At 44.1% G+C, this 26523-nt stretch overlaps 1 protein-coding gene across 4 annotated transcripts in view; it reads left to right on the forward strand.

The window, feature by feature from the left end:
• MCM3AP (minichromosome maintenance complex component 3 associated protein) overlaps window positions 1–20388 on the forward strand; it is a 55113-nt gene extending 34725 nt beyond the window's left edge. For 2 of the 4 annotated variants that reach the window (XM_015085818.3, XM_015085817.3), the window contains exons 18-29: window positions 276–473; window positions 1049–1117; window positions 1199–1333; window positions 4290–4443; window positions 10526–10796; window positions 11009–11106; window positions 11766–12156; window positions 13483–13740; window positions 14240–14369; window positions 16227–16433; window positions 18808–18958; window positions 20083–20388. In XM_015085818.3, the coding sequence (XP_014941304.3) occupies window positions 276–473; window positions 1049–1117; window positions 1199–1333; window positions 4290–4443; window positions 10526–10796; window positions 11009–11106; window positions 11766–12156; window positions 13483–13740; window positions 14240–14369; window positions 16227–16433; window positions 18808–18958; window positions 20083–20241 (2221 nt within the window). In that variant the 3' untranslated portion in view covers window positions 20242–20388. Of the gene's footprint in view, window positions 1–275; window positions 474–1048; window positions 1118–1198; window positions 1334–4289; window positions 4444–10525; window positions 10797–11008; window positions 11107–11765; window positions 12157–13482; window positions 13741–14239; window positions 14370–16226; window positions 16434–18807; window positions 18959–20062 lie in introns of all 4 variants that reach the window. The other 2 variants (XM_015085820.3, XM_015085819.3) reach the window with 2 other exon arrangements.
• Window positions 20389–26523: the final 6135 nt, after the last annotated feature.

Below are 26523 nucleotides of genomic sequence, written 5' to 3' on the forward strand. Positions count from 1 at the left end.
ATCGCCAAGTTAGCTTCTAGAGATCATTGAGCTTCAGTGCTTCAGTTCACTACTTTTGTTGTTTACCACCACTCATCTGCTCTTGTGCATCTCCCATGCCTGAGTGTTAATTTTAATTGTTTCATTTCTTAGCTTGAGGACTATTGCTGAAAAAAACTGAAATGTATTGCCAGAAAACGTGCTTCCCTACGTTATAGCATTGGACTGTGGTTTTGCATTGGTCCTCGTAGTAACCTTGAAAATACCCAATGATGATATGTTGTTGTGCCCTCCAGGTGGAGGGAAGCCGTCGCAGCCCGGAAAAAACTGAGGCGCCAGATGCGGGCTTTCCCTGCAGCGCCTTCCTGTGTGGACATGAACAACCGCCTGAAGGCACTGGCACCCAGTGCAGAGTGCCCCATTGCTGAGGAGAATCTGGCCAAGGGCCTCCTGGATCTGGGCCATGCAGGGAAACTGGGCATCTCCTGCACCAGGTCAGCACTTAGCCTGCCATGGCCGCCTAGTGTTCCCCAGCCCCACCTGGCTTTACGGAGAGCGTGGATTACCATGTGTGTTTGGAGGGAAGGTGGAGAGAATCAGAGAACGTGAAAATAGATGCAGGATTATATTCTTGAAGGTCGTCTCTTCCTCTAGTTCCGGATGTATGACTTGTGCTACATGCTTTGATTTCACACTCCTTTTCCACTTAAAACACTCAGGGCCTGGTAATTGAATTTTACTTAGAATCACATCTTTGTCTTCTGGTCTTTCTGGATACATCTATCAATTTTCACTGGTGGAGTTTCTTCTGTCCCCATGACTGTTCTTGAGGGCAGGATTTTTGTCTGTTTACTACTCATCTCCCATGGGCTTGATATTTGTGGAATGAACAAATTCTCCGACTGATCTGTTTATCAGAAAAAGTTTTCTTGGTCTCCTAACCATTCTCTATCAGGAGACACTATTAACCAGTTACTTTCCACTCAGAACATCAGTAAATATTCACCAAATTCCTTTCATGGGTACTGAGGTGGCCTCATGAAGGCACAGTGTCTTCCTTTCTTTGTAGGTTACGGTGGCTCAGGAACAAGACAGTGCACCAGATGAAGGTTCAGCACTTTCACAAGCAACTGCTGAGGTCTGTCATCCCCCTGCCATGTGTGCTTCTCCTGCCTGGGACTTGTGCACTGGCTTACCCTCTGTGCTCTGTTCCTTCCAGTGATGCAGCATGGACACCCCTGGACCTGCCATCCCTCGTGGCCAAGTACCTCCCTGGAAGGTGGGAGCGTGTGTTTTGGAAGCTGGTGCTGGTGTTGCCTGATGGAGAAGAGCAGTCCCCAGGGAGTCCTGGCAGGTCAGGAAGGGTTTCCCTCCCTGGGCTTTGAGGTTGAGAAAGCGGCTTCAGGAGGTGGAGTTTTACAGGAGGCTGGGAGGGACTCTGGCCCTTGTCGCACAGAGGAGTCCAAGCATGAATCTTGTGCCAACAGAGAGTGGGCAAAGCAGTAGAGTTTACTGAGAGAAGGCATAAAGCTCTCAAGAGTGAGAGGGGTCCCGTTCCAACTGTTTTGCCACCAAGGATTTGTGTCCCTGACTTTTTATTGGGACCTTATCTGAAAGTTTGTGAGACTCCACTCCTGACACTGGCCCAGGCAGGTCTGGAATACGTTTATCCTTTTTTTTTCCAAAATCCCACCGCTGCTTCAGCCTCCCACTTGTAGCTGCAGCCTGCCTCTCTGAGGGTCCCTGATCTAGCACTGCCTAATATTAGCCCTTTCCCTACTCAGAATGACTTCTCTTGAGAGCATGAGGTGTGAGGGACTTGCGTAGTCTGTTTTTTAAATTAAGTGATTTTTTAATTTTCATCCAAGTTAGGTAGCATACAGTGTAACAGTGATCTCAGGAGTAGATTCCAGTGATTCATCCCCTATGTATAACACCTAGTGCTCATCCCAACAAGTGTCTTCCTTAATGTCCCTTACCCATTTAACCCATCCCCACTCCCACACCCCCTCTTTTTTTTTTTTTAATGTTTATTTATTTATTTTGAGAGAGAGAAAGTGAGTATAAACAGGGTAGGGGCAGAAGGAGAGAGAGAGAGACAGAGAGAGACAGAGAGAGAGAGACAGAGAATCCCAAGCAGACTCTAAGCTGCCAGCACAGAGCCTGATGAGGAGCTCGAACCCATGAACTGTGAGATCATGACCTGAGCTGAAATCAAGAGTCGGATGCTTAAATGACTAAGCCATCCAGGTGCCCCAAGAGTTGATCCTCTTTTAAAGTTGTGGTGAGGTGTATTGATTAGAGCCCACATCATTTTAGACTCTTGGGGAAGACAGTTTGTAGTGTGTTTGCTATAGTTGCGTGTTTTTTTTTTTTTAACGCTTATTTATTTTTAAGACAGAGACAGAGCATGAACAGGGGAGGGGCAGAGAGAGAGGGAGACATAGAATCTGAAACAGGCTTCAGGCTCTGAGCTGTCAGCACAGAGCCCAACGCGGGGCTCGAACTCATGGACCGCGAGATCATGACCTGAGCCGAAGTCGGCCGCTTAACCGACTGAGCCACCCAGGCGCCCCTCATTTTTTTTTTTTTTTAAGGAAAAAAACTTCTGGCATATTTTAACAGATTTCTAAGAAATTGACGTAGCATTACATGTATTTCCTACAACCAAACTGCTTCCAGAAATCATGTTTAAAGCAATTACAGAACATGTTTTCTTTTTTAGCAGCTTTATTGACATGAATTCACATATCATAAATTTCACCCATTTAAAGTTTTCATTTCATTGGTTTTTAGTATATTCACAGAGTTGTGCAACTATCTCCACCATCTAATTTCCAAAACAGTTTTTACCTACAGAGAAATGCCATATCCATTACCAGTTACTCATCATTCCTCCCTGTCTTCAGCTCCCGGAAACCACTAATCTGTGTCCTGCCTTCTATGTATTTTCCTATTCTAGACGTTTTGTATAAATGGAGTCTTCCAATGTGTAGGCTTATGACTAGCACTTTTCACTCAGCCATCATGTTTTCTGGGTTTATTCATGTTATAGCAGACAGTACTTTTTTTGTATGTGGCTGAATAGTATTCCATCGTATGAACAAAACACATATTATTTGTTCAGTTGATAGTATTTGGGTTGTTTCCATTCTTTGGTTATTACGAGTAACGCTATGAACCATCCATGTATAACAGTGTGTGTGGACAGATGTTTGCAGTTCTGTTATATACCTAGACGTGGAATTGCTACGTTGTGAGGTAACTTTATGTTAAGTCTTTGAGGAGTTGCCAAACTTTTCCACAGTGGCTGCACCATTTACATTCCTGTTAGCATTGTTTGAGGGTATTAAGTTCTTTGAATACATTCCTTTTTAAGCAGTTACTCTTGGACACTGCTTAACTAAGGAAAAAAAAGTCATAAAGATTATAAGACAACTGAGCAAAGAAGAGAGTTGTCTTATATTAAAAGTATTTAAATTAAGGTGAGTCATTTCTTAGAGTAGCTGTCTTCTGATTCACTAATAAGTTCACTTGGAAATATACATCACAGTAATTCTTAAGGTCTCCAGCATGAATTTTTTTTTTTAATGTTTATTATTTTTGAGAGAGAGCATACCCGCACACACAAGTGGGGGAGGGGCAGAGAGTGGGTGACAAAGGATCTGAAGCAGGCTCTGTGCTGATAGCAGCAAACTGATATGGGGTTTGAACTCATGAACTTTGAGATCATGACCTGAGCAGAAGTTGGACACTCAAACTGACTGAGCCACCCAGGCGCCTCTGCATGAAACTTAATTCTGTGAAACATTTTTATAGTTGACCCTTGAATAACATGGGGTTTAGAGATGTCAATTCCCCTGACATAGTCGAAAATCTGAGTATAACTTTTGACTCCCCCCAGAACTTAACTACTAATAGCTGCTGTTGACCAGAAACCTAACATAGTCAACATTGTGTATTTATTTGTATTTGTGTATATATGTATTTATCATATACTGTATTCTTACGATAAAGTTACAGGAAAGAAAATGTTATTAAGAAAATCATAAGGAAAATATACTTACAGTACTGTACTGTAAGAATGGATCAGGTTCATGAGTGCCCTCTCCTCTCGCCCCAGTAGATACCCCAGGAGAGTTCCTTGGTCTAGTTTAAAATCACAGCCTGTTTTGTCCAGCTCAACTTTACAGTAAGAGTTGGTGTCTGTGAACCTACATCTGTGTGGTATTTCTTTTTCACTTTTCCTAAAAATCTTTATAGTTTAAATTTAGAATTCTTTTTCAAGTGTTATTTTCCTTTATTCACAGAATTTTAGCAAACTGGTTACAAGTCAAGTTCATGGGAGGTGATGGCTCAGTGGGCGACACAGGCACCATGGCTGGGGGAATTCAGACGCTTGCGCTGTTTCACGCTCTCAGCAGCAAAGGGGATCAGACAGTCGCTGTCAATGTGTGTATAAAGGTAGGTGAGAATCGTGTATTTACTTCTGTGATTTTCTTTTTTTTTAATTATTATTTTTGAGAGAGAGAGAGAGAGACACAGGGAGACAAAGCATGAGTGGGGAAGGAGCAGAGAGAGGATGACACACAGAATCTGAAGTAGGCTCCAGGCTCTGAGCTGTCAGCACAGAGCCTGATGTGGGGCTCGAACTCACGGACCACGAGATCATGACCTGGGCTGAAGTTGAATGCTGAGCCACCCAGGCGTCCCTGTGATTTTTTTATTTCACTCACTTTTAGACATTATTGGAATCATGGAAGTGCCTTGAAGTGGTTTTGAAGAAGTGTGGGAGGCTCAGAAGCCCGTATCATGTCTGTTCCTCTTTGTGTCCTGTTGACATCCCACGGACACCTACTTGGTGTGACATGCCAGGCTAGATTCTCAGGAGTGCTGTGAGCCTTAATCATCTCAGGTCAACAGACCTCTTTGAGAACTTGGTGAAAACTCAGAACCATCCTGACAAATGCATAGATGCACATAATTTAGGAACCCTGAACTCCTCCTTCATGGGCCTCTGATAATTAACCTGAGAAGTGTAAGAGAGCATTTCGCAAAAATACAGTGCCTGTTATATGTCACATGGTTTGCCAACAGCTAACATCTTTGCTATAATGGCTTCCTGATACATCAGGTCTTACAAGAGAGTAATTAATGGTTTTTTTTTTTTAATTTTTTTTAATTTTTTTTTAACGTTTATTTATTTTTGAGACAGAGAGAGACAGAGCATGAATGGGGGAGGGTCAGAGAGAGAGGGAGACACAGAATCTGAAACAGGCTCCAGGCTCCGAGCTGTCAGCACAGAGCCCGACGTGGGGCTCGAACTCACGGACTGCGAGATCATGACCTGAGCTGAAGTCGGACCCTTAACCGACTGAGCCACCCAGGCGCCCCGTAATTAATGGTTTTTAATCCTATGCAGTTTTCACTAAACTTGGTCCCACCAATATATATAAGTTCAGTATTGGGCATTTCAGGTCAGTTGGATTTGTTTTACATTCAACTTGTCCTAAGTTTTTGATCGTAAGTTCTAATTTTTGTTTTTTATAGGTGTTTGTTTAGTATAGATGTTAATTTTTTTTTTAATTTTTCTTTATTCTTATTTAAGTAGAGTTGGTACACAATGTTATGTTAGTTTCAGGTGTACAATATAATGATTCCATAAATCTATACATTATGCTGTGCTCACCACAGTGTACCTACTATCTGTCATCATACAGTGCTATTACAATACTATTGACTATATTTCCTATGCTGTACCTTTTATCCTCTTAATTATTCATTCCATGGCTGGAAGCTCATACCTCCCACCCTCCTCCCATTTTGTCCAGCCCCCACTCCCTCCCTTGTGGGAACCATCGTCTGAGAGATTCTTATTTAACGAGAACCTATTTCCTCATTCGAATAAAGTCTACATAAATTTTAGGTGTTAGCATATGTTCAGATAAACCCAGAAGTGTATTTTATTTGCTTGGAAAAGAACGATGCAGGGCAGAGAGTGTGGGCTTCCATGTGGAGCAGACCTGGGGTTGTCAGCTGCTGCTCTGGCCAGCGTTTTGAGCCTAGGCGTGGTGCCCTCCATAATGTAGTCCTGACTCACTGCATCAGGGTCTCATGAGGGTTAGCCAGGTTGCATGCTCAGAGTGCTCAGTGAGAACCCACTGTCTACCCTCTGCCCTGACCGGAGGGTTTACAGTGCCCAGGCCTCTCCTCTTCCTAAGAAGGTCACCTTTGTGGCACACCCTGCTCATCTCCGTGTGATACTGTAATCCACATTCCTTCTGTCCTTGGAGCCTCTATAAATTGTAGTTTGGTTATACGGTTTTTATTTATTTTGTTCTTCCATTTTATGTTACTTATTTATTTTAATTTTTTTTTTTTAATTTAAGCAAACTCACAACCCCAAGATCAAGAGTCTCATGTTCTTCTAACTGAGCCAGTCAGGCACTTTTGTTTTTCTATTTTAATATTATTTATTTTATTTTCTAAAAGTAAAAGTAAAAGTAATACATGTATAAAACCTTAGAAATATAAGGAAGTACAGAGGAAGCATAAAGATGATAAGAGCCATTTATGCTCTTGCCATTCAGAGGTAACAGTAATGTCTTGGTTCACGTTCTTCCCTTTTTTCCTATGATCATAAAGTCAGACTTCACCTACTGGACAATTAGTTTGTTGTTGTTCTTGCCTTTATTCTTAAGTCTTTTAATCAAAGTAATATTTGCAGTACTTAAAAAGTCAGATACATGTCATGATGCATAATGAGGGATAGCAGCCCCTGCCTCTCTCCTAGGGGTTGAGTTCTGTTGTCTTCCCAAATCACATGCTTACACAGCTGTTTCTCAGTTTACCCACTTTAGATGTTCTCCACTGACTTCCCATTAAAATATATCTATTGTTGTATAACAAATTAACCCCAAACTTAGTTTAAAATAGTCAAGATTTGTTATCTCATAGTTTTTGTGGGTCAGAAGTCCAAGTGTGGTTTAATTGGGTCCTCTGGCTCAGGGTTTCTCACAAAGCGGAAATCAAGGTGTAAGCCAAAGCTCTGGTCTCATCCGAAAGCTTGACTGAGGGAAGAGCCACTTCCAAGCTCGCTCTTGTGGTTGTTGGCAGGATTCACTTCCTTATTGGCTGTGGCCAGGGCCTCTCCATGAGGCAGTGTGTAAGTTGGCAGCTGGCTGCCATCTGCTGGGCAGGACGACAGAGTCTCTCTGTAACCTAATCTTAAAAGTGATGTCTTGTCACTTTTTTCTGATTCTGTCTGTTAGAAGCACGTCATGGCAGGGGATTGTGCAAGGGCATGAGCACTAGGAGGTGGGATCATGGGGCTGTCTTCATGGCTGCACCCCGTGCCAAGTGAGGAGTGAATTGGTACACTATGGTCCCACCCAGCCTTCCTTAATTTCCAAGGTGGCTACATCATCACTTTATCTTATCTTAGTGAGTGGGATCACATTTTGATGGCTGTGTGATTGCTGTTTGCCTCAGAACCAGCCAAGTGTTCTGTGACTATGTTTCTTAATTTTATTGCAAATTGTAGTTGCCTTCTTTTCTCACTTACATACTTTTCTCTGTATCTCTCATTAATTTTTACCCAAATGTGCCAGCAGGTGGGTTGTGTGCATCTTAGTAGAGTTTCAGATGCTCTCTCACTTCACCTTATCCCTTTGAGAAAGTGCCATCCTCTTGCTCTCCTGTGGGCTGATAGTGTCCCAGGTTGTGGCTGCCACTTGATCTCCATACCACTAGCATGGTCCTGCTCCTCCCCCTGCTAACCCTGTGATCTCAGGCAGGTTCCATGTGACTCTGTGCTTCCTGTGTAGGAGTGCTCTTATGATCCCTCTTTTATTAAAAAAAGAGATTTGATGCTCTTGTTTATTTGTATAATAATACCAACCGGCTCTCGTTTTCTGAGGAGCTTTCCTGATGTTCACTTTGTTCATTTCTTCCCCTTCCCCAATTTTTACTTTGTGTCTTTGTTTCAGTTTTTAAACAATTTCTGACTGGCTTGTATCTCTTGGAGAGAAAGCCTATCTCCTTCTTACATCATACTGCATTACCCATTCATTCAGGTATGCATTTCACAAGTATTTGTTGAGTGACTTCTCTGTCCCAAGTACTATTCCACATGCTGGGTTATAGCAGAGAACACATCAACACAAATCCCTCTTCTCAGGAGCTAATATCCTGGAGGGAGAAGGAAACTCGTGGGTAGAAAAATGTCAAGTGCCCGTCCTCCTGGTTTATAATCCAAATTATGGCAGTCCTTCTCCCCGTTCCCATTCTTGCTTGCTGATACTTATTTTATTTTATCTTATTTTATTTATATATTTATTTCATTATGACAAATGCATTCCTTAATCCCCATCCCCCGTTTTACCCATCTTCCCACCTGCCTCCCCTCTGGTGACCATCAGTTTGTTTCCTATAAAGAGTCTGTTTCTTGGTTTGCCTTTCTCTTTTTCTTCATTTGCTCTGTTTGTTTTGTTTAATAAATTACACATGAGTGAGATCTTACAATCCCTCTTTTACCAAAGAAGGAACTGAGGCTCCGAGAAGTTAAACAAAATAGCCCTAGGCCACACAGCTGCCACATGGTGGCACTGCACACAGGTGCCCTTGAGGATGGAGTGAGCTGTATGTGTAGAGTTCCTAGAACAGCGCCTGACTAACACATGTGCTTACTTGGTCCTGCCATTGACAGCAGCAGGGTGTGGGGTGTATCTTCCAGTTTCTTCCAAAGAAAGGATCTGTGGGAGCAGAGGTTTTAGTCCTTGCCTCTTTGAAAATGTGTTTACCCTTGTATTTGCTTTGTGGTTCAGTGAGGTTTGTAGAAGTGTGGGTTGAAAGGTTTTTCCTTCCAGTTTTTCTCCCAAGGTCATCTGAAATCCAGAGTTGCTGTTGAGATGTCTGAGGTGATTCCTGTTCTTTTCTCTGTGGCCTGGTCTTGTTTCTCTCTGGAAGCCTGCTTTCTGACCCTGGGGTTCTGAAAATCCACTGGGGTATGCCTGGTGACGACTTCTTTTGCTCACTGTGCTGGGTTTGACGGGGTCCTTTCAGGCTGGAGAGTACTGTTTCACTTCTGGGATGTTTTTGCATCTCAGTGCTACCTATTTTCCTTCTTTTGTTTTTTGTTCTCTTGAATTCCTGTGACAGATGTTGGATCTTGTTAGTTAATTCTCTAAGCTTCTTATCCTTTCTATTCTATTTTCTGTTTTGTTTTTAAATATCATGCTCTGGGAGATTCATTGACTTTTTTTTTTTAAATGTTTATTTATTTATTTATTGGGAGCGGGCAGAGAGAGAGAATCCCAAGCAGGGTCTGTGCTATTAGCATGGAGCCCGATGTGGGGCTCAATCTCGTGAACTGTGAAATCATGACCTAAACTGAAATCAGGAGTCAGACACTTAACCAACAGCAACCCAGGTGCCCCAAATTGACTTTATATTCTATACATTCTACCAAATTTTTTATTCCATATGTATCATTCATTTTTTCTTACTGTTATTTGAATTTATCATATCATCTTGTGACTATTTTTAGATGCATCATGAGAGGAAATTAGGATTTTTGAGGTCTGAGCTTTTTTATGTTACATGCATGATTTGTTTCCTTTGGATTTCTCTTTCTTTATTATTCTGATCTCTCTCTTATGTTGGAGGCTCTCCTTGGACACCTTATCTGAGGCTGCCCATACCTGAGTGAGGCCCTAAAAGGCTGTCCATAAGCTCTTGTGTTTGAGGTGGGGTAGCAGGTAGCTGAACAGCAAGCGTACAGTTTTTAGGGGGACTCCCAAGTGTCAGGATCTGCGTGTTGTTTTCTTGGACTGTTTGGTTTCTTTGGGAAGGATTCGTCTTATCCTCTTGGCCAGCTGCTGATGGTCTTGGGACAGGTGTGCTCTGTCCCCTCCACTATGCTTGCATCATTTCAGGATAGGATGTCTGCCCAGGGGGCAGATTGCACTTAAAGGCCACCTGCAGGTGGGTGGATGACCTGTAGGGCCACTGCGGTGGGTGTGACTTATCTGTGTGGTCCTGAACCTCACCTCTGGCTCTTGGTGCCACTGGATCTGGGTGCTCAGGGCTTTTGCAGGCTCAGTCAGCCTGGTTCCTTCCATACCTCCATCTGTAACTCTTTAGGTCTGGCTTCTTCTGCTTCCTTAATCTTAACAGTGATTGCTTCCATGTCTGTGATGCTCTCAAGAAACTGGTCAGAATCCCTTGTCTGCTATTGGTTTACCTTTACTCCCTTCTGTTGTTATGGGCTTTACCTGTTTGGGTTCTTTGGGGCGGGGGGGGCGGGGGGGTGCTTACCTGTTTTTATACCTGTTTAAGGGTAATTGTTAAGATTAAAGTAACATCTTCAAACACACTTCTAGCTAGAGGCTGAATTATTATCTGTTGACTTGGCTGTTTCTTGCACTAATCTACAGCCTCATGGAGGAGGGCAGCCCAGAGAGCAGTGAGCATTTGGTTGCGCTTATTCTGGGGCTCACATTCACTGAATGATTTGTCCCCTGGTGTGTCCCTCCTGATGGTCTAGATGTTGTTCCAGGTGGCTCACGGTGCTCTCAGCGACTGCGCCCTTGATGCTGTGGAGACGCAGAAGGAGCTCCTGGGAGCCAGTGGGCTCATGCTGCTGCTTCCCCCCAAAGTGGAGAGTGAGGACATGGCGGAGGAGGACGTGTACTGGCTGTCTGCGTTGCTACAGCTCAAGCAGCTCCTGCAGGCCAAGCCCTTCCAGCCTGCACTTCCACTTGTGGTCCTTGTACCTAGCCCAGGAGGGGATGTCATGGAGAAGGAAGTGGAAGATGGTTTGTGAAGGCAATTTCGTTTATGAACCAGCATGTTTAAAAATGGGTCGAGCCCCTGGTTTGAGGACGTGCTGGCAGTGTGGTGTGTGTAGGGAGTCGAGGGACAGCAGTGACTGGGAGCAGGGATGGGCGGGGTCAGTGCAGTGAGATGTGTTAGCTTTTCTGCACGCTGAGAGCATAAGACAGGTAACCTCTGTCTGTTTCTCTCAAAGGTCTGATGCTACAGGATTTGGTTTCAGCTAAGCTGATTTCAGATTATACCGTTATTGAGATTCCTGATTCCATTAATGACTTACAAGGCACAACTAAGGTGAGAAGTCTTCATCATTTTTAAAGGTCTGATAAGACATTTCAATTTTCCCCTTTTGTTCTGTCTTAAATGTAGTATATGTTACTGCTTGGATTTTTAACATTATATTTTGACAACTTAAGAAAATGTAAGCAGAAATCAAAATAAAAGACAAAATTTGCCTACAGTCCTGCTCTCTGAAACATATTAAATTGTTCATGTAAATTTTTTTTAGAGGTTTTGCTGTAATAGTTACATTTTGGGAAAGAAGTGCCTGGAATTACAATGAAAGTAACTGCGGGAAGCTAGAGGGTATGAGAGTATGTGGGTGCGCAGCAAGGTGCTGGGCCTCCTAAGCATGGGGGGACCTGGCTTCCCTTTCTGTGCGTGGTGAAGGTGGTGTGCAGGGCTGGGTTACCTTGGGCCTGAGCCCTTCCAGGATGACCCTGCAGGCTTTACTCCTCAGGATAAGATGGGACCTGGAGCCCTCTCTGGGAGGCATAGGGGGCGGAACTCTAGTGCCGTGGAAGCTTCTGCCCACTTCCTAGTGTGGTTGAGAAGCTGGTGCTCCCTGTGGCACCTGCTGTGACAGCTGTGGGAGAGGTACTTTCGGGAAGCTCTTTCTGAAAAACAGGATGAACTGTTTAACCGAGTCTCTCCTGAATGTTTTTGCATCTCAGGTTTCACGGGCTGTGCAGTGGCTGGTCTCCCACTGCCCCTGTTCCCTTGACCTTTGCTGCCAGACCCTCATTCAGTACGTGGAAGATGGGGTTGGCCGTGAGTTTAGCGGCCGGTTTTTCCATGACAGAAGAGAGAGGCGGCAGGGCGGCCTGGTCTCACAGGAGCCTGGAGCCATCATTGAGCTGTTCAACAGTGTGCTGCACTTCCTGGCCTCCCTGGTGTCATCTGAACAGCTGTGCGACTTGTCCTGGCCTGTCACTGAGTTTGCCGAAGTAGGGGGCAGCCGGCTGCTTCCTCACCTTCACTGGAATGCCCCGGAGCACTTGGCCTGGTTAAGGCAGGCTGTGCTTGGCTTCCAGCTTCCACAGATGGACCTTCCACCCCCGGGGGGTACGTGCTCTTGCCAAGGGTCCTGGCTGGGGAGGAATGTGGGACAGCTAAGTCTCCTGTTTTCTGTTCTTACTATAGTGATAATCTGGCAGGTATTGGGCGCTGATGTGAAATTTGTATGTCCTCATCCACTGTGCGCCCCCTGCTCCCACACTGTACCCATTCACACCTGCCTTTGGGTTTAGGAGTCAGTTGGGGCTGTTTGTGGGGGGCTGTGGGCCCTTCATCACTAATAGAGCAGCCTGTGGGTGTCCGCACGGCCCAGGAAAGAACGTGGTAAGTGGTGTTGGCCTGAACACGTAGCCCAAGGCCCACGGTTTCTGAATTGACAGCAGGTTCTATCCTGCCTTTGCCATAGGGTGTGGGGGCAAAGAGCGTGGGGACCAGGCAGCCCTGCCCACATTGCTGGCTCTGCTGGGGCCATGACACTCTGTTACTTTAACACCAGTGTTCCTTCTTTGTCAAAGAAACCTCTGTTCTGTGACTCTGGTTGTGCCCAGGTGAGGCTGTTGTGATGAAGACTCTATAGGTCCCCTGGGCTGGGCAAGGAGGCTGTCCCTTCCTTTGCTCACGCTGTTAGGAGGGAATGAGGCTGTTTGCTACTTATGTAGTACAATACATGGCCTTGGCACGGCCACTCTCCTTTGGGCCTTTGAACAGAGGCCTCAGGTACCCTTGTAAACTTTGGGTTGTGGGGGTGCCTGGGTGGCTCAGTTAGTTAAGCATCCGACTTTGGCTCAGGTCATGATCTTACTGTTCGTGAGTTTGAGCTCCACATTGGGCTCTGTGCTGACAGGTCAGAGCCTGGAGCCTGCTTCAGATTCTGTGTCTCCGTCTCTCTCTGCTCCTCCCCCCACTCATGCTCTGTCTCTCAAAAATAAACACTAAAAAAAATTTTTTTTTAATAGGGTGTGGTCTTCAGTAGGTCTCATAGATGCTCGTTATTGAAGAAACCCAAATGGAAGCAAACCACACGATGTAAATAGGAGCTAGGGCAAGGTTCCCCAAAAGAAGCCCAGACTTCCGGTACCAGAGTCCCCTGGGTGCTTTTTACAATACAGATTTCTGGTGTAACCACAGTCCTGTATAATCAGAGCCTCTAGGTTGGACTCTGTTGTTTATTTTGTCCAGGGTGACTGTTTGCATCTCTTAACAGGACGTGGGGAGGGAGAACAGCTGTGGTTCTATTGTATTCAAATTCGAAAGCAAACTTCTTAAATACACAGTTGCCTTTTCCTAAGAAAATGTGGAGTGAAGACATTTTGTGTAGTGTCCACCTATATACTCTGGCCAAATCTTGTAACTGAGGAGGTGTTTTCTCTCCAGCGCCCTGGCTCCCCGTATGCTCCATGGTGGTCCAGTATGCCTCCCAGATCCCCAGCTCTTGCCAGACTCGGCCTGTCCTCCAGTCCCAGGTGGAAAACCTGCTCCGCAGAACCTACTGCAGGTGGAAGAGCAAGAGCCATTCGCTGGGCCAGGGGGCAGGGCCCTCAGTTGCCGAGATCCCATGGGATGACATAATTGCCTTGTGCATCAATCACAAGCTGAGGGACTGGACACCCCCTAGGCTTCCTATCACATCAGGTAATTAGTGCTCGGTGCTGTGGGGTCACATCAGGAGGACTACTTGGTCCAGTTTCAGCAAAGAAAGATGTTTACTTTGATGTTTCTTTTTCTGTGGGTCGCTGCCCTTCCTTTCTATAGGACTCCCCTTTAAGCCAGTGACTTCCAGTGGCTTAAGCCAGTGGCTTAAGCCAGTGACTGTTAACATTGGGAGGAGCTAGGAGTATTCCGGGGGAGCCTGGAACCATCTCCCTGAAATGGGCCCCTAGGCTGGCTCTAAGTTAGATTTCGGTAGCTCTGAGTAGTTATACTGGTCATGCCACAGTCTGGACCTGAGCCTGTCTGAACCTTAAATGACCCATGGATGGTGAGGCATGTTACGTCAAGCATGGGAGTCAAGTGCATGGCTTTAGTTAGTAGGGCTTGTTCTTAAATCAGTGTATAAGCAAACTTCAAGTGGTCACCTGTTGCTTGTTGCTCTTTTGATACTCTTTTCTCATTTGTTTTTGTATTTTTTCAGAGGCTCTGAGTGAAGATGGTCAGATATGTGTATATTTTTTTAAAAACCACTTGAAAGCATATGATGTTCCTTTGTCATGGGAACAAGCCAGAATGCAGACACAGAAGGAGCTACATCTGAGTCATGGGCGGTGAGATCTGTGTGTATTGTGTGTTTCTGTCCTGACAGCCAGCAGAGCAAACTGTATTATTCTCCTCCAGAGTACAGAGACAGAACATTAATGTTCTACACACAGAATCCAGCCCACTGTGGTTAGATTTAGACAAATACCTCAGGAACAGATTATTCTTATGCAAGCATCTCATTTATCAGACAAACCTGACCCTGAAATCATAACATAGCCAGGAGAATCTAGATAAAAGAAAGTAGACATTTCATCTCATTTACAAACCTAGTTCAAAAGTACTGAATAAAATGTGTTAGCACATATAATTTTCCAGTACATAAAAAAGTTCACAAGTAGGCTTTATCCCAGGATAAACAATGTCAACAACAGAAATCTCTTGTAATTTGCTGTCATAGAAAAATAGTGATCATTTCAGTAGGTATTTAAGTTCTTTTATTAAAATCTGTACCCTCCAAACCCAATTTGTACTCATTCTTGATAAAATTTCTTATCAAACTTGGGTAAAAAAACTCCTTACCTTCATAAGGCATTTCACCATAAAACTACCAAAAAAAAAAAAAAAAAAAAATCCTTCTTGCTAAGACATTAGAAATATGAATGTCAGAACAGCCTGAGCTGCCTGATTTCACTTGTTCACTGCTATCCTGGGAATGCTGCCCCGATGCAGGGACACAGATAAGATGGTGTAAATACCAAAAAGAAGGAGTAACTGTCGTTTTTAGACAGTTAAATTGTCACTTCAAGAAAATCAACAGTTACATCCATAGAACTATTTGGAGTTCAGCCAGGTGATCAGACAGATGGACTTACAATGTACAAAAATTCTCATTCACAGCAGCAACTAACCCTTAACATAGGGACGTATACTGATCCAGGAAAGGAACTAAACCCTTGTGCAGGGAACTCTCAGGGACTTGAAGGTGTGAAGAAAACCTGAATGAATGAGAGGTCAGCTAGCTTTGTTGATGGGAAGATGGAGTGCTGTAAAGATGTCAGTTCTTAAAGTGTAAAGTCAGGGCTTTTCTAATCAAAAACCCAAAAGAGGAATTTTCCCCCTGGTCTTGACAAGTTAATTCTAAAATATATTAGGATGAGAAAATATGTAGCAATTGCTGAGAAAATTTTGAATAAGAATAACAAGGAGGTGGGGTGCCTGGTGGCTTAGTTGGGCAAGCACCCAACTTTTGATTTTGGCTTAGGTCATGATCTCACAGTTTGGTTCGTGGGATCCAGTCCTGGTTCGGGCTCTGTGCTGTCAGCACAGAGCCTGCTCGGGATTCTTTCTCTCCCTCTCTCTTTGCCCCTCCCCCTACAAACAAATAAACATTATAAATAAATAAATAACAAGGAGGAACTGCTGTGCCTCACATCAGAACATATAGTAAAGTTACAACAAATAGATGAGAATAGGAAGTCCAGAAACAAATCATATGGGACAAAGTACCATGCGAAACCAGTGAGGACAGACGTTGGCATCTATTTACAAAAAATAAAATAGTAGACCCCCTTTCTCCCTCTGTTTGTGAATATTACTTACACAGGGATTTAAGAGCTAAATGTAAAAATACGAACCTTACCAATATTAGGGTAAAATAGAACCTTGTTGATAACCTTGGGATGGGAAACCAAACTCTGAGTAGAGAAGCTCCAAGCACCCAGCTGCCCAGGAGAGAAGGTAAGCCTTTCCTGTAAGGCAGAGGTTGCCCTTCCTTCCTTTGTGCCCAAGCCTGACCCTGAGGGAAGCAGGAGTAGGCAAGGGTAGGTCTGGGGCTCTGTGTCTACATGCACACTCTACCTGCTGCTGGAGGAACCTTTCTTCCTCCTTCCTGACCATAAGCACTTCAAAACATGTACTTACAGTTTGGGGATAAAGTCTTTGCATCCGTCTGCAAACAAGTTTCCTGCTCCGATACTGCACATGCACTGGAAAGGGAAGAGGAATGTAGAGCATGGCCCAGAGGGGCGGGCTCCCAGCACCCAGGATCTGATGCGTGGAGCCTCTGCCCAGGAGCTCCTGGCCCAGTGTCTGTCCCGGAGTCTGCTGCTGGAGAAAGAGGAGAGCAAGAGGTGAAGTCTATTCCCTTAGGTTTATTGTGTCCATTAGGCCCCTTCATGCTGGATTAGCAAGGATCACAGTGACGTGACTGTTTAAAAAAGAAGGCAAGTCAGATGTGTGAAGTATAAGCTCTTTGAAGGCAGAGGCAGTGCCCTAGATAGTAGGTCTTAAACTGTTTGAAATCAGTTTCATTTACTGTTTATTACTGAGAGTGGTAAGTTTTCTGGTGGGAGAGAAAGCATGGCTGGCTGATGGAGTGTCTTCAGTGGATAGTGAGTGCTGAATGTGTGGCTGCCACCGGCTCTCTGCCCTTGGCAAGCCTGAGGGTGCCAGTGCGTCGTCCCACACTGTAGACACTCCTCTGCGTCTCCCACCACCCTTTTTAATGGTTTTACTGAGAAAGAGAACCAGGAAGAAGGCAGTTTACAAGGTGGCCTGTACCCCATCCCCTCACCCCCAGCATCCTCCCTGGGTCCAGCTTATCACCAAGGGCAGCCCCTCCCCTTGGCTGGGATCCGATCTCCCACCCACTCAGGACACTCACGTGAGCTTCTCTGTTATGTCCCCTTCCTCCCAGCACCCTAGAACAGGGAATCATGCCTGAGCCATGCTCCTTTGATCGTAAACTCTTCAAACAGTGTGATCCTCCCTTCTGTCCTCCCAGTCTCTCCTGAGCCCGTCCCTGCCCCCATGTCTGCTCTGGTAAGAGTCACAAGCAGCTTGCTGAACTGACCATGAGCCCCGTCTCCAGCAGCGTTCCACACCTTTGTTCTCTCCCTCCTACCTCGCAGGAGACCTCGTCCCTTTCCTGCCCAGCTGGTAACTCCCCCTAGGGCTCTCCCCCCACCCCCTCACCTAGCCTCTGTGCTGTTTGCACCCCCACTCCCCAGTGATAATCTCCAATTTCAAATAACGTCAATATTCTGACAACTCTATATCTAAAAACCCTGAGTTCTCTGAAATCCAGATTTGAATATGCAACAGCTTCCTTAAAATCTTCATTAGTCATTTATAGGATGCCTGATAGCCATCTCAAAGCTAACATCCCAAATCTAATTCCAGGTTTTCCCCCATTTGAGATGGTCTTCCCAGTTGATGAGATTTTGTCCTTCCAGCTGCCCAGGCCCAATGCTTTGGAATTATTCTTCCACATCCAGTTCATCCATAAATCCTATTGTCTCTATCAAAAATGTATTCAGAATTGGACCGTATGTTGCAGTGGGCTGTGGTCTAGTCTTGGCAGACCCAGTGTGAACCTTTCTTGTGAAGCAGAGGTCATGTTTTCCTTTGCTCACAACCTTCCAATGACTTCCTCTCCAATGAAAGGCAGAATCCTTATGAGGTGGGCAGGGCCTATGTGATCTGCCTCCCATTTCCTTTCTGACCTCTGCTCCTTCAACCTGTGAGGTAGCACACAGCCAAGCCTTTGTGCCTGCTGTTTCTTTTGCCTGGAACTCTTCAGCCACCTCCAGATATCCCTGTGGCTCGCATTGCACTCATGTCCAGTCTCTGCTCAAATGTCCGCTTCTCAGCGAGGGCCTCCTTGCCTGTCCCCCAAACCCTTCCTGTCTTCATGTCTCTGCTTTGTCTTTCTCACCTTCAGACTGCATTTCCCTTTTCTTTTGTTCTTTGTCTATCTCCCCTCACTAAACTATAAGCTGCTTACAGCCGGGCCTTGTCTCTTTTCTTTCAGTGCTGTATCCCTGGTACCTCAAATGGTGCGTAGTGTTTGGTGGGGGCTTGTTGGAAGAGTGAATGAATGTGTCATGATTTTCAAAGTAGACTTTCATAGGTGTGTATCATTTAAGCAGTTGGATCAGATTGTTTTTCTTGAAAAGATCAGTGAAAAAAGTGGATGGAGTGAACATCTTACAAGTGTGTTAGGTGGTGGTGGGATATTATTTTGAGTTAATTTTAAACTATAAGCAGCAATCCACACATCTGGATAATCCATCAAGAGATAAGAATTAATTATAAATACCAAAATAAGCCAGAGAAAATAAACCAAATGGGAGAATTATGAGTAATGTTAAGTAACATGCAAAAGCAGTTGTTTGGATAAATGTGACCTTTTCTGTTAAATATAAATTGGACTTACAAATTAAAGAGAAGATTAAAAATTTTTAGGAGTGTGGTTCTGCTTCTCATAACTGTTCTACCCTTAGTAAAAAGCAAAGCTTTAAAAGGTTAAAAGTAGGGGTGCCTGGTTGGCTCAGTTGGTGGAACAAGTGACTCTTGATTCTCGGGGTTGTAAGTTTGAGTCCCATGTTGGATATAGAGACTACTAAAAAAATAAAATCTTAAAATTTTTTTTAATTAAAAATATTTATAGGAGAAAAGTGAATGATAGTTAAACGTTTTATTCCTCATTCTCAAATGCTTTAGGTTTGAAGATCAGCTTCAGCAGTGGTTGTCTGCAGACGCAGGAGTGTTTACAGATTCAACATCCCTTCCCCTCTACCTTCCTCAGACCCTGGTGTCTCTGCCTCAGACTATTGAACCTGTGATGAAGACAGTGACCACTACCAGCCCACAGGTGGGAGGAGCGTACATTTGGCATTTGAATTAGAATTGAAGACTGAGAGAATGGCGGGGAAAAGTAACATCTCCATTAATCATATGGTATTGTGATGACCAATAAATTATTAGCTTAAATTAGATCTTTTCTTAATCTGTCAGTGTTATAGAGGCCCAACTAATTCTGAGTTTCTATGTGTGAAATGAAGGGAGAGTGGAATTAAAACATGCTTACAAATTGAACAAAACCCATAACCGTGTTCTGACACGCAGTGAGGGCATTGAGGAGAATAACAAAGATGATGACGGTGGCTTCTGTTTGTGCACATGATGTCCAAGCCTTGGCATCACCCCAGTCTTCCTCTGCGGGGTTAACTTTCCCTGAGGAAAATTAATGAACGAGGAAGGTAAGATCACAGACATCAGGGGCTCACCCAGGAGTGTGGCTGAGCTGCTTTTCAGAGCCAGACCTGATTGGCTCCGAAGCTCAAGGTCTTTCTACCTCATTATCCTCTTTCAGTGGTAACAGAAGCAAAAACAGAGTTTTCATCATAGATTATAATGCTGGACATTTAAAAAGTATGCTCCTGGACTGGTTTTAGGAAGCCCTTCAATAGGGAAGAAAAGCAAATTAAGAAGGCATACTCTTTCCATTCATCAGTTTGGCAGGTACCTTAAGAATGTTTGTACGTTTTGACTTAACAATTCTGCCCTAAAGAAACTACCATATATAACAAAAATTGATGGGTTTTTGTTGTTGTTGTTCACCTGTAGTATTAATCATACTGCATAAAAAAATGGAAACTAAATACCCAAAGATGGGAGTCAGGTTAAACAATTACAGGACATATGATGGAATAGCTCATAGCCCTTGACAATTATATTTTATAAAAATGACTGACACTGGAAGTGGATGATACAATGAAGAGAAACATTCTATGTGCAGGTGATACCAGCTGTATATGTATGTGCTGAAAGAGGCTGGAAGGATGTATATGATAGATGCCAAGAAACGGGTTTGTTGAGCCCAGCAGGCCACAGATGAAGTTTCTAACATGAATCAGATATACTGCCTTCAAAGAGAATATATTTGGGTTTATGGATCTCCCCAAACTATTTTTAGGTTCTTTTTTATTTAAATAGAATGAAAGGCCAAGGGAGCAACTGCAGTTGTCAGAGGCAACAGGCACATCTGTGACTGAACGGCTCAAGCACCTGGAAAGGCTGATGCAGAGTTCAAGGGAGGAGGAAGTTGCCTCTGAGCTCCATCTCTCTGCACTGCTGGACATGGTGGACATTTGAGCTACGGGACCTGAGAGAGTGAGAGTCTCCTGAAGATTTTTGCCGTTACTCGAAATAATGTTCTTCTCAGATGTTTGATGCACTGTTGGAAATGTGATTATTAATCATGCAAATAAACCATTTGAGTGTCTAATGAGGCCATCCCAAGTTTTCAGAATGAAAGGCTCTTTTCTCCTGTGTAGTGTCTTTGATATTCTTACGTTTCATCTCCTCACATTGTCACCCACCAACATAGGCTCTGAGGGAGTTTGCAGCTTACATTTCTGTGTGCATCATTCATTTCTAAGTTGCAGTCACTGATGTGTCAGACATCAGTAACACAGGGACGAACAAGACACAGGAACCCTGCTCACCAGGCCCACCTAGCTCACATCCAAGAGAGCCAATGTTATATGTACATAGCAATCTGAAGGTGTGTGCAGGGCATATCCCTGCCCTGGAAGCAGAGGGGAGACCAGAGGATTATGTGGAGAAGACAGAATTCTGGGAGGGGAGTGCAGGGTGGAACTGGGCAGAATGTGACGTAACTGAGAGGTTATGGCACCTGGAGGTGTCAGTGTGGTAGTACTGCCAAGTGAGGGGGGATAGGCCAGACCACAGAGACCCTTGCTGCCTTATTCTGAGTGCTGTGGGAGTCCGTTGTTGGAAGATATTAGGAGAGAAGTGACTTGGTCACTTCTTTTAAAGATGGTATATGGGCAATTCTGGTCAGCAAGACAAGGCAGGAATCTCGAAAGGGGTGCTGAGCAGCCATCCATGTGAAAAAGGAAAGGTATAATCTTGAGTTTGTTAGCAGTTGGTGTGGAAGAAGGATAAATTTGAGCCATCCACAGAAGGAGGTATTAATAAATTTGGTGATGCTGAGTATGACCACCAATCTGAAATTGGCACTCAGCATCTCCCTATTATAATCCTTTAGACTCTCCAAGAAGACTGTATCTTCTCATTCTCCTCAAACCTCCAGCATTCTTAGATGATGACCTTGCTTATGCCACTGAGAAAACAGAAGCACTAAGAACAGAACTTCTTATCCCACGACCACCAAATCTACCAGCCAATCCCCACTTCCTCAGAACAAAACTATTTACTTTTTTTAGGGATTTTTTCAGTGATTAATTTCATGTTCATCAATAAAGACCTTAAATAATGCTATTTCTTAATCTTGATTTTAGACATTATCTGTTGATTTCCCACAATGGAAGAGAACTTAGCTCTCCTAGACTATCCTCTCTGCAACATACTTTATGCATGCCTAAATATCCACATTTCCTCTTCTACTAGTCTTCCAAACAGCTTGACAAAATGTGGGCTGAAGTGTGCATTCGGAGTTCAGTATGACTATTAATACTGTTGGCCATTGAGCCCAGTATTGGTTTATGATTACACTTCCTTTAGTTACGTTAAAATTAATAAAAGGAAACCTCATTTAAAATGGAGTCAGGAGGCCAGTAGGGGGAGCTCTAGTGCCCTACCAACTGAAGACCTATCAGGAAGAGGGACATCTTGCCAGGATACTACTTTACTGTCCCAACTGGAGGAAGGAAGGTTTCCTCCTGCCCAGGCCAGGCAATAGTCCGGCCAATGAGAGACTGCCACAGCTCAAGCAATGGGAGAAAGTTACAGCTCAGCTAATGAGAAGCCACAACACTTTCAGCACCCAGTTTACTACAATTGATTTTCTGTTTACAATAGACCTGCCCAACTCCCTCTTTTCCTCTATAAGGCCATGTTCTGGTTTGTTCCTTGGAGTTATGGTTTTGCCTTAGCTTGCTTGTCTTGCGTTGTGGTTCTCTGAAATTCCCAAATAAACCCATTTTTGCTGGCAAGAATAACTGATGATTTTATTTTTAAGGTTAACAGGTCCAACTTTTCAGTTTTCCCTGGAGTTGGTTGCCTTTACTTGTTTTTCTATGTTATCACTACTTCACCCAAAACTTTTTGTGCTAAGTGTAAAGTTCCTTCCAACACTGTGCTAGGCTCCACTTTCTTTTGGAGATGACCCACTGGGAAACACCCATTTTTCTGCCACAGTGTGGACATGTCCTGGATTCTGAGTCCTAGATTTTCCTCTTCCTTTGTTTGCTTTCTCATTTTGATGGAGCCCATATTCTAGCTGCCTTCTGAGCTTTCCTATCTTGTCTTAATATCTACCCTTAAATTTGATTTATCATTTGAATGAAAACAGAATTTTATTTATTTTATCTTTTATTTTGAGAGCGAGACGGAGCAAGTGAGGGACAGAAAGAGAGAGGGAGGGAGAGAGAGAGAAGCGGGCCCATCTGGAGCAGGGCTCATGCTCACCTGGAGTGGGGCTTGAGCTCACAAACCATGCGATCATGACGTGAGTCAGATGCTTAACAACAGAACCACCCAGGTGCCCTATTTTCTTTTATTATTTATTTTACCTTTGAGAGAGACTGAGGATCTGAAGCAGGACCCACAGGGGCTCTGTGCTGACAGCAGAGCCCGATGTGGTGCTCAAACCCATGAACTGTTAGACCATGACCTAAGCTAAGTCAGATGCTCAACTGACTGACCTTCCCAGGTGCCCCTTATCTTTTAATTTTAATTAATTTCTTTATTAGAAAAAACGTACACACAAGTAGGGGAGAAGGGCAGGGGAGAGAATCCCAAGTAGGTTCCATGCTCAGTATGGGTCCTGATACAGGGCTCAATTCCACAACCCTGGGATCATGACCTGAGCTGAAATCAAGTCGGACACTTAACCGACTGAGCCACCCAGGCACCCTGGAAATAGAATTTTAGATTGGTAATCATTCTCCTGTTTTGGTTGTTACTGTTGCTGGAAGTTTTGCGAATCATCTGTTCCTAGTGTTCTTAAATTTCTCAAAAACATGCTTGATTGTGTTGGTCTCTCTCCTCTATTACCCACCCAATTTGTTGTGCTGAGCATTAGTGGTGCATTCCCCCCCTCCCCCCAGTAGTTATTGCTGTGTAACAGACTACTCCAAACATATGTGGTAGCAAATGTGGGAAGGATTCAGCTGGGCAGCTTTCTCTAGGGATTGCTCACACAGTTGCAGTCACTTGAAGGCTTGATTAGACTGGCTGTCCAAGACAAGTTCACTCATATGGTTGGCAGGGGGCTCAGCTGGGCCTTTCAACCTGAGTGGCTAATATGTGACTTCACTATGTGGCCATGGCAAGGTTGCCCAGGGTAGTCAGACTTCTTACATGGAATCTCAGGGGTCCAAGTACAAGTGCTCCAGTGAGCAAAATGCAACCCCAGCTTTGGAACTCGTGCAGGATAACTTTCACAGCAAGGTATTACAAGTGTTTGGGTACAGATTCAAGGGATGGGATGTAGATCCCACTTCTCATTGGGACGAGTGTTAAGACCATATTGTACAAGAGCATGTGAGATGGGAGGTGTTGCAGGAATCTTTAGAAAACAATATGCCATGCTTTCTCAGTCTGGAAAATTATCCGCCTATGTTGGAATTTTTTGAAATTATTTAATATATTCTTTTCCTCCATTATTTCCCTTTGCAACTCCTAATGTTCAGATGTTTGACCACCTGGATTGATCCTCTAATTTTTTCTCCTCTATTTTTTATATCCTTATTTTTTATCCCACTATCCTAAAATTTCCCTATTTTAAATTGCTATTCTAGGGACTTAAAATCTGATGCCATATTTTTTATTCCTGAGAGTCTTTTTCCTTAATGTTTCTTATTTAGAGAATCCTGTTCATTCATTTATTCAGTATATACTTTCGGAATATTTACTATCTGCTAAGCATTATTCCAGGTGCTGGGGATATGAAAAACGTCAGCCCTCACAGGGCTTATATTTTAATGGAGAGATAGGCAGTAAACAAGATAAATATGCAAACTGTTTGGTCTGCTAATCAGTGGGAAGCACTGAGGAAAATAGTGTAGGGAGGGAAAGAGCATCAGGTGGTTCTGGTTTCATGGATGCAACATCCTACCTCTGTGAGGACATGTTTTTGTTCAAGTCCTCTTCCACACCTGGCATCCTCTCTATTTCTCAAAATTCCCTTTTTGGGTGTGTTTTGTTGTCTTTCTTCATAGAGGCTTTCCTCAAATGTCTGGCTCACGTTGATGAGGGGCTCTAAGGAGCTTGTTGGAAGCTCTGTGTCAAGGGTTACAACCTGACAGCCGATTGGCTTCTCCACTTTAACAGTGGGTCCCAGCTGTCAATGTTTGCAGGTCTTTTTGGGGGGCCATTTGCTCCAGAGAAATCCTCTTCTTACTGCCTGAAGTCTTATGGCTGAATGGAAGGCGCAGGACCGGGCTCCTACACGAGTGTAAGACTTTCACTCAACCTTCCCCTGTCCCCCCCCACTTTCAGTAGACTTCAACTGTGTCTTTCCTGAGTTCACACCTGCTCTGACTCAACTGTTACAGGCTCCCACCCAGGTAGAGGAAGGGACCTATCATCATATTGCTTATTCAAAGGTCTTTCGATTTCTGCACCTTCCTTGGATTTGTTAGCAAAAATGGTCTCTTTCTTGATGGCTTCACTTCTACCTATGGGTTTCAGCTTTTTCTGGCTTGCTAGGTCAGTTATCACTTCTTACATCACAACTTCTACAATTGTGTTGATCTCTCTAGTTTGCTGGTAACTTCTCTCCCGTTCTTTCACTTTTTTATCTTTTATTACTTTATGTAAATAGAGTTTGGATGGGAAATGGAAGTCAATGCCTGTGCTCAGTCTGACATGTTTAACTGGAAATTCCCCCCTTAAAAACAAAATAAAACTCGCTACCGGGCTCTTCTCTTCACATTTCCTAACATTGCTCTTATCAGTCACCAATAAGTTGTCTTGCAACATTTAGAATCATCAATTCTCAGACCCCATTTTACAATTCCTCTAAAACCTTTACGCAACCATGTCTTTGCCTGGCTTCCCTGACTCCACATTACCTTGGTTTTTCTCCTGTTTTTCTGGCTACTCCTTCTCTTCTGAACTGGAAACTATTCCTGCCCCAGGACTCACCCAGAAAATCTTCTTTGGAACACTCACTTTCTAGTTGATTTTGTCCAATCTCCTATTCTCAAACATCACCTAAAAATAGGTAACTCCTAAATTTCTTTCTCTAGCCTTGTCCTCTCTCCTGAACACAAGTCTACTCTAGTGTACTCACTTACATGTCTGATGAGCATCTGTCTTAACATGTTTCCAATCTAAGTTGAAATTTCCCCCAAAACCTTCTCTACTTTTGTAAACAACACCATCATATGCCCAGTTGTTCATGCCAAAAACTTTGGAGCCTTCTGTATCCAATTTATTAAATGAGTTGGAATTGGTAGGGTGCAAGTAGAGAGAAGTATTATTTTTTCTCATGACTGTCTCTAGAAAGTCTTACCTGTGAATTCTCAGATGGATTTTTACACTTTTTTTCTTCCAAGATACTTTTAAAAAATTGTTATTTTGCTCATAAAAATTCCAGTACAGTAAAATATCAAAACTCAAAGTGTGCTCCAACTGAAACCGCTTCTGTCCCTTGGCTTTGCCAGACTCAGGGTTTCAGATGTCCATACTGTAGGCTGGAGCCCTAATTCCCACTCTTTGTGTTTCCACGTGGAGGAACATCAGTGGAGAAAAACTGTTTTCTACTCCCAGCGAAGTATGGATTGGTGAATTTGGGAGAATGGACAGGGTAAAGTATGCTCAGGCTCCTCTGAGTACACTTCGTGGGGTCCACAGGCTGGCTGGTATCTTCTTCCGTGCACTTGGCTGCATGGTGCTCCGTGAGGCAGCTCTGTGGCCTGGAGGCTGCAGCTGCCCATCTGGTCAGGGGTTGAGGGAGATGTTTGTCTGATTTAGGGGTGGGTCAGTATTCCCCTCTTGATTGCAGATCTAAGGCATGTCTTCCAAACTACTTTGTATATGTGGAAGGCTGGTATTTTAATATCATCCTACTTGTGTGTCATCTTCACTAGTTTCTGAACGACGATTGGAAGAGGCAAGTGTCCTTTACTGACCGTCTAAAACCCCAATACTCATTCCATTAAAGGGAAGGTGTGTGTGTTTCTTCTTTTCCAAGGAGCCCCTCCCCCACCGCCTTCCCTCTGGCTTTCGGTGGTTCACACGTGGGGTGGAGGGGGCGGCACGGGACCAGAGGGATGTCAGGGCTTCTGTCCGCAGAGGACCAAATGCTGGGGCGGCCTGTGGGTTCTTGAGGGGTTGCCTCTGGGCCCTGTGGCTCTAGTCCCTCCGGATCAGCACCGTTTCCTCCATCAGATGCCCTCCACTCTCCCCGCAGCCCAGGTTTCTGCGGTGCACCCCTGAGGG

This window comes from Acinonyx jubatus, chromosome C2, assembly GCF_027475565.1.
Source record: "Acinonyx jubatus isolate Ajub_Pintada_27869175 chromosome C2, VMU_Ajub_asm_v1.0, whole genome shotgun sequence".
In the NCBI taxonomy this organism is placed as follows: domain Eukaryota; kingdom Metazoa; phylum Chordata; class Mammalia; order Carnivora; family Felidae; genus Acinonyx; species Acinonyx jubatus.